Source organism: Peromyscus californicus, unplaced genomic scaffold (genome assembly GCF_007827085.1).
Source record: "Peromyscus californicus insignis strain IS unplaced genomic scaffold, ASM782708v3 Scaffold_11__1_contigs__length_118956290, whole genome shotgun sequence".
Taxonomy (NCBI): Eukaryota; Metazoa; Chordata; class Mammalia; order Rodentia; family Cricetidae; genus Peromyscus; species Peromyscus californicus.
The window spans coordinates 45,099,626-45,114,288 of NW_026294402.1; the positions used below are offsets into that span (position 1 = coordinate 45,099,626).

At 42.9% G+C, this 14,663-nt stretch overlaps 1 protein-coding gene across 1 annotated transcript; it reads left to right on the forward strand.

Moving 5' to 3' along the window:
- The first annotated feature begins 16 nt into the window (after nt 1-16).
- Nucleotides 17-9,005, forward strand: Pih1d2 (PIH1 domain containing 2). The gene is made up of 6 exons (XM_052760085.1): nt 17-129; nt 1,198-1,402; nt 2,241-2,364; nt 4,907-5,152; nt 5,765-6,030; nt 8,851-9,005. Exons 2-6 carry the CDS (start codon nt 1,226-1,228, stop codon nt 8,983-8,985), a joined length of 948 nt encoding a protein of 315 aa, XP_052616045.1. The 5' UTR covers nt 17-129; nt 1,198-1,225; the 3' UTR covers nt 8,986-9,005.
- The last annotated feature ends 5,658 nt before the right edge of the window (nt 9,006-14,663 follow it).

Genomic DNA, 14,663 nt, shown 5'->3' on the forward strand with positions numbered 1-14,663 from the left:
GGAAAGATCCCGGAACTGGATGTAGAGACGCAGCTCTACTTTGCACTCGCCGGACCCAGTTAGATGTTGTACCCGGCCTGGTTACCATGGTAACGGGAGTCGCGGTTTGTCTCCGAACTGAGTGAAGAGGTGGGTTACCCCACTTTTGGATTAACTGTGCGTTCGTTGTTTATTAAATCTAACCTTAATACATGATTTTAAGACTCTAAACCTCTTCTTAAAAATTTTGTGGACCTTCTGGGACACTTCTCCGCTGCGGGAGGAGGGTGATGATGCGATCTTAGGATACTACTCTCACATATTGTTTATAAGTGTTCCAGCTTTAAATATTAGCGTTCTTAATCCTCATCTTCATTTTGAGAAGAATAAGTGTATATATACATTGTTTGCTCAAGGCAACATAGCTGCCTGGAGTTAGAAAGAACTTAAGCATACTGGCTCCAGTGTTCCTACTCCTCTCCCCCACCCCCCGCCCCCGCCCCCGACACACACACACACACACACACACACACACACACACACACACACACACACACACACACACACACACACACACACACACACACACACACACACACACACTGGTTTTTTTGAGACAGGGTCTCAATATGTAACCCTGGTACTCGCTCTGTAGACCAGGATGGCCTCGAACTCACAGAGATCCACCTGCCTCTGTCTCCCCGAGTGCTGGGATTAGAGGTGTGCACACCACTGCCCGGCTCAGTGTTCCTACTGTTAACTGCTATATTGAGAATTAATGTGGCTCTATGTGTTTCTTTCTTTCTCTCCCCATTCACCCCTACACACACACACACACACACACACACACACACACACACACACACACACACCTCACTCTTTCAGGACTGGGAGGCACAAGTCAGCCAATATCCAACTATTTGAACAAGATCACCAAGAAAAACAAGACTTAAAAGGACCTTTCTGCTCCCACTGTGTTTGTGAAGACCAGAGAAAGGGACAGGTACAACGTGGTGGGAATTTAGGAAGTGGTTAGACTTACAGACTGTAGAAGAGTCAAGGTAAAGCAGAGTGGGTGTGCAATCTTTTAGACATAGGAAGTAAGAACAGTTGAGAACTTCCCCAAAACAAATCCAAAAGCCTTCCTCCTTCCTTGAAAGAGGAAGTAAGGCCATAGCCACACAGACACATCTTTTCTCAAGTCATATCTTTCCACAGGTTCTAGAGGCCTATCTCATTACCAATCATGAAGGCATCTTCAAAGGGTCTTCTCACCCAGATTTCTCAGTTCTGGAATATGCTCGATGATTTGGCTGAAAATGATCCTGAGCGCTACAAGAACTTCATTGAGCAGGAGCTGAAAGATGGAAAAGAGCTCTGTGTCGACCCAGAACCACAACTCTGCCTACAGACCAAGATTCTAGTATGTAGAGTTGGTGCAAGGGATGATAGGTACTCAATAAAACTACTCCAGTGTAACTAAAGAATACCTTACCCTTCTCAAGTGCTACTTTAACACAAGAGAAGTTTATTAAAATTGCCTCTCTAAACAGAAAATGAAACAGTGTGGAAGATTTCACTGAAGGAGTAAAAATGAGAAATTCATACTTGGTATTTCAGAAATATCCAAATGAGACCTTCTTGCTCTGTAAGGTAGAAAAATAGTGATATAATGAATTAAGTTTGTAAAAATATTTTTATTACATTTTATGTGTGTGCATGGGTGCTGTGGGATGGTTTGTATGTCAAGTGTGTTGCTGATTGGTCAATAAATAAATCACTGATTGGCCAGTGGCCAGGCAGGAAGTATAGGCGGGACAAGGAAGAGAATAAAGCTGGGAAGTGGAAGGCTGAGTCAGGAGACACTGCCAGCCGCCAAGATGAGAAACAGCATGTGAAGATGCCAGTAAGCCACGAGCCATGTGGCAAGGTATAGATTAATAGAAATGGATTAGTTTAAGATGTAAGAACAGTTAGCAAGAAGCCTGCCACAGCCATACAGTTTGTAAGCAATATAAGTCTCTGTGTTTACTTGGTCAGGTCTGAGCGGCTGTGGGACTGGCAGGTGAGAGAGATTTGTCCTGACTGTGGGCCAGGCAGGAAAACTCTAGCTACACATGGGTTCAAAGAGTGCGTGGGCAAGGGCAGTTGCCTAACATGTGGGAAGGCCTGAAAAAATGTGATGACTTGCATTCAGGATATTATCATCAAATTTCATTTAAAAAAACTGTTTGACAATATCAAAATTATTCACTTTCTAGAAACCAAAAGAAAAAATACTTTTTATCAACCTATGTCAATGGAAAAGGATCCCGGCTCCCCAATCAGCCACTCATCCTGTACCTATATATGTTGGCAGACCAGAAGATTTCTCTGAGGCATCAGGTATAAAGGATTAAAGAAAGTATGTGTGAATTTTTTATTGAACATGTTCATAGACCAGATTTTACTTGGTAAAAATATTCTTTTCTTTCTTTCTTTCTTTCTTTCTTTCTTTCTTTTGTTTTGTTTTTTGGTTTTTTTCAAGACAGGGTTTCTCTGTATAGTTTTGGTGCCTGTCCTGGAACTCGCTCTGTAGACCAGGCTGACCTCAAACTCACAGAGATCCATCTGCCTGCCTCTGCCTCCCAAGTGCTGGGATTAAAAGTGTGTGCCACCACCGCCCGCCCAGATAAAAACATTTTAAGTAAAATATTTCATTTGGTGTTAATATAATTAATGACAAGTTAGTGTACTGCATGCATATTTAATATGATTTCTAATAATATGATCTTTCAACCTACATAGTAATGCCAATATAGAATTGGAATTTAATGTATATTATGTGTTAGAACAGGAACCTGCATTTATATATCCTACAGCGCAAATCAGGCTATGCCTCCCACAGCTCTCTCTGATACAGAGTTAAGAATCAGTCTTTGGAGCTAGGCAGTGGTGACTCATGCCTTTTAATCCCAGCACTGGGGAGGCAGAGGCAGGAGGATCTCTGCGAGTTCGAGGCCAGCCTGGTCTACAGAGCGAGTTTCAGGACAGGCACCAAAACTACACAGAGAAACCCTATCTCAAAAAAAAATATCAATCTTTGGGAGCTGGAGAGATGGCTGAGCAATTAAAAGCACTGGCTGCACTTTCAGAGGACCCATGGTTCAATTCCCAGCACCCACAGAGCAGCTCACAACTGTCTGTAACTCCAGTTCCTGGGGATCTGACACCTTCACACAGACATACATGCAGGCAAAACACCTGCAGCACGAATCTTCAAAGTTCTTATTAATAAAAACAAACCTGAGCCAGGTATTGGGGTGAACACTGAATGATCAGAGAGACAGAACCAGCCACAGCTACCTCACCTTGCCAATTCCTCAGCTGATCCTGTTTCCTCAGACTGGAAGCCTCTGAATCCTCATCCAGAATGAATCTCAGCTGAACTGCTGCTCAAAAGCCTAAAAGCTTAACCAGCCTCTAGCTATCTCGTCCTCACACCTTAAATACCTTTCTGCTTCCTGCCATCACTTCCTGGGATTAAGGGCTCACTTCCTGGGGTTAAAGGTGTGAGTGACCATGCCTGGCTGTTTCCAGTGTGGCTTTAAACTCACAAAGATCCAGATGGATCTATGCCTCCCAAGTGAGAGGATTAAAGGTGTGTGTGCCACCATTTTCTGGCCTCTATGTCTAGTGGCTGTTCTGTTCTCTGACCCCAGATAAGTTTATTAGGGTGCACAATATTTTGGGGAACACAATATCACCACAAACACCAATGCACATAAAAAGAAATAAAAATACTCAGTCTGTTCTGTGACTTGACAGCTTTCAATTCATGATCACCTGGCTCTTCCATGATGTCATGTACTGAAGTACATTATGTGAATATGTACTGAAGTAAATTATGTGATGTGAAACTTAATAGGGTTTCTGCCCCCCCCCCCCATAATAGGTTTCTCCACTGACACAGTAAGCCAGATCAAGCCGAATCAAAAAAGTATAACAGGTTTATTTAAGCAAAGCAACTCCCAGGGGAGTTCTCCAGTCCCAGAGATCGAGGCTAGAGAAGCTTCACAAACAAAAGCAGGGAGAGTTTATAGGTTGTAGGCAAGGGGTGATGATGTGTCCACCACAAGCTGGGTTGTGCCCAAGTGTGGTCAAAAGCTGAGCGCTTTAGGTGGGGACTTGGGCAGCTGGCAACTTCAGGGGAGGAAGCTGCAGTAGCCGCCAAGAATGCAGAACTGGGCTTGTTGGTGCCTTCTGTTTAGAGACTCTCTGAATGGGCAGGGTTGGGAGGGAGGGAGGAAGGGAGGGAGGGAGAGAGAGAGAGAGAGAGAGAGAGAGAGAGAGAGAGAGAGAGAGAGAGAGAGAGAGAGAGAGAGAGAATGGGGTTTCCCAGATCATGCAGGGGTGAGCTGCAGGTTCCAGCTGAACATTACTGTCACTGTTAAAAGATCATAAAAAGTCAGCTTTTTCTTTTGTTCTTTGGATTGGTCCTCAGGGGATTCTGCTCATGGAAGTGTCCTGCAGCTGTTCTCTGAAGAACCCCTTATCCTGTCCCCATCTCTCTTATGGCAGCTAGCCTTCTCTCCCACACTACCTCTCATTCTCACTCTGTGAAGCTCCTCTCCAAGTTTTAAAGGGAAGTCAGTAGTTCCCTTTAAGGCTCCATTGGGCTTAGATCTCCATCTACTGCGGTGTTCTTGTCTAAGGCTTTTCCTCTCATCTCACTTCAAAGCCCTTTCTCTAATAAACTATTTCTTCTGCAGGTAATTTTGTGTCAGCTTCCTTTCAGGACCAGCCACTGCTGGTTTAGCATAGTGCTGCTGTGATTGCTCTAAAAACACAGGGATGGGATTTGTGGTTTCTAACTTTCTAATGTGGGTTAGTATACTGCCTGACAAGAATCCTTATAGAAACAAGCTCTCTTCTGAATTCCACACAGGTTCCTATACAGTCATTGATGTTGCCTACAACCCTGGTGTTCTGCAAGCAGCAGAGAAAGACCAAGGGATCAAAGATCAGTTAATAAAAATGGCCATTCATTGCATTGAGGAGCGACTCCACTTCACACTCGCACATTCATACCGTGTTACTAGCTTTAAAATAAAAGGAAACATTCAGAGAATGAAAGAAAATCTGATGGGCATTAAAACTGACTTCACAGGCTTCAAAGAGATAATGAGAACTGGTAAGTGGATGAATGTAAACTGAAAAGAAGCTGATGTCAGATTTTGCTTTTGTAACCTGTGTATATTTTTCAAAGCAGAAGTCTCTATCTTAAAAGAATGAGAAACTTAAAGAGAGAAAAATATACATTATTAGAAATGTCAGTAGCCAGAAAGATGTCAAAATCTTTCAGAATTCCCAAGCAAATTATTTGGCTTGAGGTTCTGGGTGTTTTGGGTCTGTTTAACTTCACCAGAGTCAAATCCAGCCAGAGCCTCACATGCTAGGCAACTTTCACTGAGCTGCACGCCCAGCTCTGCTTCAGATGCTTAGAACTACATTTCTAAGCTAATTCCTTTTTTTTTTTTTTTTAGTTTCTCCAGACAGGGTTTCTCTGTGTACCCACCATGGCTGTCCTGGAACTTGCTGTGTAGACCAGGCTGGCCTCGAGCTCACGGAGATCCACCTGCCTCTGCCTCCCAAGTGCTGGGATTACAAGCGTACACTACCACCACCTGGCTCTAAACTAATTCAGTGGCAGCTTCAGCAAATGTCTGTAAACACCACCTATCTTAATGCTCACAACCTGATAGTATGTTGTGATTCCCCTCCCTTTTTTTTTTCTTTCATAAAGAAGATACTCTTGAAAAGATCAGGAGCAGTGCTGAGAGTGAACCAAATCACCTTCCTCAGGTGCTGCTGACAAAAAAACCAGCATCGGGCAAAGGACGGTGTCTTATAGAGGAGATTTCAAGTTCTGAAATCCAGGTGGAGGTTAAGAAACCAGCCTATGAATTAAAGGTTGTAAAGGATCAGAATGAGAAACCTCTGAAAATTGAACTGAAAATCCAGTTACCTGGGATTAACTCAGTCTCCCTCTGTGAGCTTAGTGTTTCTGAGGTAAGTTAAGCAGATCCTGTGGTAGTCCTGTGGTGTTGCTGGGGGATTGTTTTCAGGAACTCCTGAAGATAAGAAGATCCTCTGATGACCAGTTTTTTATTGTTTGCAAGTAACATTTGCACCTCCTCCATGTGCTTGAGGATACTCCTGCCATTGAATAACATGTAAGTGCTGTGTAAATTTGATTGTGCATCAGCTTTGCACAACTATAACAAACACGTGAGATAACTTTAAAGAAAATATTTGCTAGGGAGGGTCATGATCTTCCAGCCTTGTTTAGGTGGCTGTGTCGGAAGTATCAAGCAGATTGGGACAGGAAATCATGACAAAGCAAGGCCAGGAGATAAAGGAAAGGTCCCGGGTCCCACAATCCAATACCCTGAATGACCCAAGGACTTCGCACTAAGTCTCGCCTCCTAAAGGCCCCAGCACCTCCCAATAGCACGTCTATAGTGGGGAAACCCTCGGAGCTTTGGGGGGCAGTTAAGATCCAACTATAACCAGGCATGATGGTGCGTTTAATCCCAGCATTTAGGAGGCAGAGGTAGGCAGATCACTGTGATTTTGAGGCCAGCCTGGCCTACATAGTAAGTTCCAGGACAGATAGGGCTATGTAGAGAGACCCTATCTCAAACAAACAGACAAAAAACCAGATCCGAACGATGCCAAGCTCTTTGTACCAGTTACAGAATGATGGGAAGAAAAAATATCTGCTGCATGTTCAGTGTAGATGCAATCACTATAGGCCTAACTGCTTTTCCAGTACAAGGTAGGCTGCATCCGCAGATGTAGAACCTTCAGACGGAGGGTCGATTGTACAGTAAATTTGTATCTATAGTATGCTGCACTAGGAACAAACTCCTAAGTTTCAGAAGCTTACAGTAATTTTCTCAGGCTGCATATTAACTAGGCCTGCTGCGCCCCATTAACTGTACATTCTGAGACTTGAAATATGCCGTTTTCATGGTGGGGGGCCACAGAAATAGTTGCCCAAAGTAATAGACCTAAAACTTCCATGTATATAGAGCATGTATCTCTTCTACTTGCACCCCATCAGCCCAAGTACATCACAGGGCAAAAACATCAGTAGGTCTGGGAATCACAAAAAGTGATATATTTATTGCAGAGATGTATAAGATGATCTTACCTTACAGAAGAGGAGCAAATAATTGGGATGTCCTGTAGTCCTGGCAGAGACAATTTGCTTCATTCCTCGAGGAAAACAACCCTAATCACAATCTGTTCTCTCTCTGTTCTCTGTCTCTGTCTATCTCTAGTTTTTCAAGACAGGGTTTCTCTGTGTAGCCCTGGTTGTACTGGAACTCGTTCTGTGGACCAGGCTGGCCTTGAACTCAGAGACTGCCTGCCTCTGCCTCCCGAGTGCTGGGATTAAAGGCATGTGCCACCACTGCCTGGTCTGTGTTCTCCTTTTAAACCAGACCAATGACATGTCAAGTTAAGTAATCTATTGTGAACCCCGTCCACCATATGGTGAGAGATAGAAAAGTCTCACCTCAGAAGTGACCCCAAAAGTCTAGTTACTGGGGAGCAGCAATCCCGGAATTCTAGCAAGCAAATCCTGTGAAAGGCCCTACATGGAGGTGGAGGATGTTCTTGTTTAGATGCCTTGAGAACGTCCTTTGACTACCTACCTTCCTACTCCATTGTTTGACCAATATTCAGCTCCATCTGGGGGAAGTTTTTCCTGTTTCAGCATCCACACTGGTCATATATATAAAAGGAATATGACAGAATATGTCATTCTTGAGTGTTTAGTGCTCTGTGAGTTACCTGCTTATGGAATGCCGAGGGCCAGGATGCTTTAGAATTTGAAGACAGTTCCTTTTAGCCCATTGTAACTGGTTCTCTGATTGTAGTCATTGCTCTGACCACAATTCTTTCCCAAGACTAGCATCTCTAAACTTCATTTATTTATTACTTGTTTATTTTGGTTTTTGGAGACAAGGCTTCTCTGTGTAGCTTTGGAGCCTGTCTGGAACTCTCTCTGTAGACCAGGATGGTGTTGAACTCACAGAGATCAGCCTGCCTCTGCCTCCCAAGTGCTGGGATTAAAGGCGTGCGCCACCACCACCCAACTTAAATTTTATTTTTTATTTTTAAATTAATTTTTAGGCTAATGCATACAATAACATGTTCCATCGTGGCGCCTTCATATCTTTAAACTGAATTGCTGCCATCTTAGCCAAATGTAAGGATTGACTGACATCTGCCTTAACCCACTCAGAGGCTTTAAACAAATGACACTTAACCTTTGTCTCAATCAGCCATTATAGCTAATGACCATTTCTTAATTTTACTTTTCTGAATTAATTCCATTTTTTGAGGCTGCATATAAACTAGTTGTCTGCACCCACTCCCTCTTTGTAATACCTTATGAAATGTACCCAATAAGAAGCACACGTTAATAATATTGTTTCCCACTACTAAAGGCACAGATCAGCTGGGTACTTTATTTGCCTTCAGAATTAGTGGGCTAGCTTCCCTAAGGGCATTGTCACTATGAAGCATGGATCACTATCTCTCAGGCCCCAGGACATGCCCTCGCCATCTGATGGTAAATCCGAAGACAGCAACACAATGTTCCGATGGCAACACTCTACTTCTGGTGCTGTTACCAGTTAACATGTGATGTGTCCTGTTAGTAATCAGAGGCTCAAGAATCCACAATGTTATTGCTTGCTGCAAGTCCTATGGCAGGAACTAGGTCTTCACCGGTGAATGTCGTAGTCTCTGGGCATCACTTTTAGGATGCAGTTTTCTCTTGTCATGATTCTAATTTGTCATGATTTTAATTTGTAGGTTGACTTATTGATTGAGGTCTCTGAGAAGTACCGATTATACCTGAATCTTCCGGAATCGGTTAATACAGAAACGACTACGGCAAAATTTGTCAAAAATAAATCCGTACTATTTATTACAATGCCACTGGCATGAGAACAGAGTGTTCCGTGTTTTCACTGCTGCAGCTCATGTCAGTTACAGGACCTACGCTGTGGGCAGGGGTCGTGGGACTTTGTTTTTGTTGTTGTTTGAGACAGGGTCTCACCTGGTATAGCCCTAGCTAGCCTGGAACTTGCTATGTAGATCAGGCTAGTCTCAAACTCAGAGGTCTGCCTGCCTCTGCCTCCTGATTTTAAAGGCATGTATGTGCCACCACACCTAGCAATATATATTTTTATCTTAGGGAAAGGATCACATGTAGCCCTAGGTCACATGGCTTAACCTTGCTACATACCCCAGGATGATCTCGAATTTCTGATCCTTCTGTCTACAATGCCCAAATGCTGAGATTACAGTGATATGTCTAATTTCATTTACTTTTCTCAAACTTTGTGGGGCTAGAGAGATGGGTAAGAGTGAAGACTGTTGTAGAGGACCTGGGTTTGGTTCTCAGGACCCATGATGGGTGGCTCACAACTGCCTGTAAGTCCAGGTCCAGGGGGATCTGACACACTGTTCTGGCACATGTCCTTAACTGCACATACCCACACACAGACACAAACATATACATACAACTTAAAATAGAAAATAAAACATCTTGAAATAAAAATCACAGAACTTTGCATCAACCAGAAATTTCAAAACACTATAACCACAAGATGATGGTTTTAAAGATGTTTATAGCTATCTCAAGTAATTTAAAATGTCATTTGGGAAAATTCCAATTGTTTACAAATGTCTTGGGGTCTCTAATGGTGTGATAAAACATGACCAAAAGCAATTTGGGGAGGAAAGGGTTTATTTCAGCTTACAGTTCGACCACATCATCAATGGAAGTCAGCACAGGAACTCAAGCAGGGCTGGAGCCTGGAAGCAGGAGCTGATGCAGAGGCCAAGAACTGACCATTAGCTTGATGCACCAGGTTTACTCAGCCTGCTTATGCAACCTGTAACTGCCTGCCCAGGGATGACACTACCTACAACAGGCCGGGCCCTCCCACATCAATCACTAATTAAGAAAATGCACCAGGCTTGCCTTCAGGCCTATCTGATGGAGGCATATTTTTCAACTGGTAGCCTCTCTTCCCAAAAGATTCTAGCTTGTTTTAAGTTGACATAAAACTGGTTACAGCTACCATCTCAAGTATCACGTGAGAACTGTTGGTTTATCAGGAAAAAAAAAAAAGATTTTTGCATCAGGAAAAACAAAAACAAACCCACTCAGACTCCAAACAGAATCAACAGGATCAGCTGTGGCAGTGAAGGGGTCTTCCAGAAACATACAGGGCCAAATATAGTAATATCCATGGCTATGCCTCTAAGAACTTCTGTAAGTCAATAAAACAGGCTTTTCAAATGGCCAGCTAGACTTCTGCCAGACATGGACTTGTCTGGGCTAGACAGAATACTTGGAGGACATTGCACACCATAGGAAAAATACATGCAGCTCTAATTTGAGAAAAAGTTGACTCAGCCCAAGTACTTTATTCTATAGAAAAGAAGCAACATCTTTTTTTTTTTCCTGGAACAGGGTCTCTGTGTAATATTGGCTGTCTATAGACTAGGCTGGCCTCAAACTCACATAGATTCACCTGCCTCTGCCTCCTGAGTGCTGGGACTAAAGGGCATGTGCCACCACCAGCCAAGTGGCATTTTTCATTTTTGTTTCTAAGCTGTCAAAAAAGTACCAACTACCCAATTTGTTTGCAAATACAGCAACAGGCAGATCAAACTTCATTTATTATTTTATGTTTATAAGTACTCTATTGATTTTATGCCAGAAGAGGATACCAGATCTCATTATAGATGGTTGTGAGTCACCATGTGGCTGCCGGGAACTGAACTCAGGACCTCTGGAAGAGCAGTCAGTGCTCATCAACCTCTGAGCCATCTCTCCAGCCCTGAGGGCAGATCAAACTTTAAACATCATTTGCTTTTCAAGGTTGAACCCAGATCTCACAAACGCTGGTCAAGATTCTACCAACTGAGCTGCCTCATAACCCTGTTATGTGACATTAAGAAAGCAAATATGTGGTGGCGCACACCTCTAATTCCAGCACTCGGGAGACAGAGGCAGGCAGATCTCTGTGAGTTCAAGGCCAGCCTGGTCTACAGAGAGAGTTCCAGGACATCTAGGTAATGAGATTAAATTGCTAACAATCTATGGAAATAGCTTAATGATTATAGGAATTTGGGGGGGGGGGTTGTTAACTCATAATACAAGAAACTCACAATACAGGAAATCAGGATTATAACAGGGTCCTGGAAAGGTGAGGCACAGTCCAGCACTGTTCTCCAGAGAGCTCTGCCTTGATCCGTAGCACCAGCATCCAAGACCACGAGGTATCGAAGAGAATAGAGTGCACGTGCATGCATCCCAGGTCTTAAAGGTCCCTGTCCGGGCTATGCCTAAGGGGCAACTATCTAGCAGCTACCTACTGCCTCACTGGGGCGGTGCTTCAGGGTACGGCACAGACAACCACCCATTACAGCTAGGGCTGTTACAAAGAGAAACCCTGTCTCAAAAAAACCAAAAGACCAAAAAAAAAAAAAAAAGCAAATATAATTTTCTGGAATATGACTTTCACTAGAATATGACTTTCTTCAGAATTTCTGATATTCTAAAAATAATAGTTAATAAATTAATATCCTCACCCTCCAATACACTTGAAAAGCCTTCATTGATACAGCCATGTTTCCTAGAAAATGCCTCTACCTGGGACTGGAGAGATGGCTTGGGGGTTAAGAGCACTGACTCCTCTTCCAGAGGACCTGTGCTCAATTCCCAGCATCCACATAACTGCTGATCAGTCTATAACTCATCACAGAGGATCGATCGATCCATCGCCCTCTTCTGGTCTCCAAGGACACTGCAAGCATGTGCTAAACAAAGCATGCAGGCAAAATTCATCGGATAAAAAATGATTCCTAAAAGTATATGGTATCACTCAATTGGTTAGGAAAGAAAATGCCCCTACCCAATCACATGACTAATTTTGACTCTCTACCTTCTTAGAAATATTTCTACATTTATTTATTGTGTGTACATGCACACACATGCTATGGCACACATAGGGAGATCAGAGAACTTGCAGTTCAATTTCTCCTATAATGTGGGTCTCAGGGATCAAGTCCCCAGGTTTGGTCAATGCTGCAAGCCGCAGAAACATGAAGGAGGAATTCATCTGACTATGGAAAAGCTACTACCTGGAAGAGTTAAGAACTCTTCCAGAGGATAAAGCCAAGCCTCAAGGAAGTATTGGTGATACTGGCTCTTGAATTCAGCTGTGTCCTGCAATGAATTTCTTATGAGCTATTGTAGCTTTCCCATTTTATTCTTTTCCCAAGAACTTCTAACTGTGTGGTTGATCATTCACTGGGCACAACTTCCCCTATACATTAGAGGTATTTGGATAACATCTCCCAACTGTTAACAGCTATCACACAGCCGAGACCCCTAATTTCAGGCCTTTCTGTAATTATCATTAGCAACATCTGGCCAGGACCATCTCTGGATGAAAGTATTTTATCTGATATACTTCTCAGACCTTCTAAGAATGGACTGCAGATAGATAAGCATCCAGACTATCTGTTAGAAAAGACCAGATGGATGTGCTAATTAAGCTTAACCCTCCTTCTTCCAAGTGCTGTTTCTAGTTCTATATCTCCCTTTAACAACAAACTCAGAACTAAAAGGGCTTTTACATATCAGGTACATCAAGCTGTGACACAGGTTGCCTAGCTACGGAGCACACTTCCCCCCGCCCTGCCAGAAAACGGGCAGCTGAGTTAAGTGACAGATACGGTTCCAAAGGGAAAAAAGGGCAGTTTTATTTTCACCCGTAACTTAGTGACTTATAGGTTCTTAATATTTTTTACCTAACCACTTCTAAGTATATGGTTTAAGCACATAAATTCCCTTTTTCGATCTATTAACTGAATTTAGTCCCTAGTTGATTCATTCCCTGTTAGTCACTTCCCTTTGGGGTTGCTAATAATAGCTGACAATTACTGCTCTCTGTGTGGATCTTATCACCCCTGCTTTTGACCCTCAAAGAATTCAAACCTGGTAACCTTGCCTTGGCCAGAGTATTGCTGACTGCATGGGTGTATAACTGAAAACCTCAGAGAACTAGGGGAGAACTATGATGGGGTAGAACTAAGATGGGAAGAAACAGATGGGAAAGAATGAGATGGGAGAGTTAAGATAGAACTTAGAACAGCAGAAAAGTGTAGAGAGAATCAGGCAGAAAAGGAGCTAAGTATGAGAGCAGAAAAGCAGCTGTGTAGAAAGACAACTGACTCAGAAGAATAAAGTGAATGGACTAAAGAGTTTCGTGTACATAGATTCATTTGACATCATTAAGATTAGATTCCTCAGCTGGTAGTAGATTCTTCCATAAACCCTGGGAAAAGGTTATGAAGGGGCTGGACCCTAACAGTCTTTGTTAGGACACAAACACCTTATCCGCTGAGCCATCTCGCCAGCCCTGCATCTCTACTTTTGTCCCCAACACATAGGTGCTACTTGTTACTTTGTGTTTGTACTCACGATGTGCAAACCTGACAACCTAAATTCAATCCCTGTAACTCATGGAGGGAAACTGGTTCCCTAAATTGTCCTATGACCTCCTCATGAACATGCACACTAAAAAGCCCAGTGTATTAAATTGCTATTCAAACTAATTTCTAAAATATCCTACTTGTGTATTTCAATGAATTTTATGTTAATAAAACCACTCTCCCCCCTCCTTCTATAAGTGAAATAATGTTCAGGAAGGGCATTAATAATGAAATGTACAAAGTTTAAACATGTAGGTTTTTTACATGTCATTGTATTGCCCATATGTATATATGTGTACACATGCATGTCTGGTGCTGGAAGGTAGCTTCAGATTCCCTGGAACTGGAGTTACAAAAGGTTGTGAGCTGCCATGTGGGTATTGGGAACCAATCCAGGCCTCTACAAGAGCAGCAAGTACTTAACCATTGAGCCCTCTCTTCAGCTCCTCATTGAGTCTTTTTCCTGAAAAATTCAGAGCAGGCTTTTCTACAGATGTGGTTTCCTATCTCTTACTGTCAATGGTTACAGTTTTCAGCATATCCTAGGGTCCATGCACGAACAGAGGAGGACTCTTCCTACTTGTCATGTCTCACAGGCCATTCTGTTCTTTTTTTAAAACTTATTCTTTTTTTTTTTTTAATCTTATTTTTATGTGCATTTGTGTGAATGTGTCAGATCTCCTGGAACGGGAGTTACAGACAGTAGTGAGCTGCCATGTGGGTGCTGGGAACTGAACCCAGGTCCTCTGGAAGAGCAGCCAGTGCTCCTAACCCCTGAGCCATCTCTCTAGCCCCATGAGCCATCTCTCCAGCCCCCGTTCTGTTCTCTTGTAGTTCATGTCTGGACAAACCATAATTCCACATTCACCCCAGGTCGGGAGCAAATGATCTAAGAGAGCTAGATCACTTTCCATCTGGCAGTAAGTGCCATGCCTCATCATGGGTTTTCCAGTGACCCTTTAAGCTACGTGTTAGACTATAGCCTGATGACATCACTCATCCTGCCAGGCAGACAACTGAATTTTCACCTGTACTGGGAGCTTTGAATTATGCAGCTGACACTGGATATTAATCATTTAATATGAAACAAACTACAAACAGATCAAAAA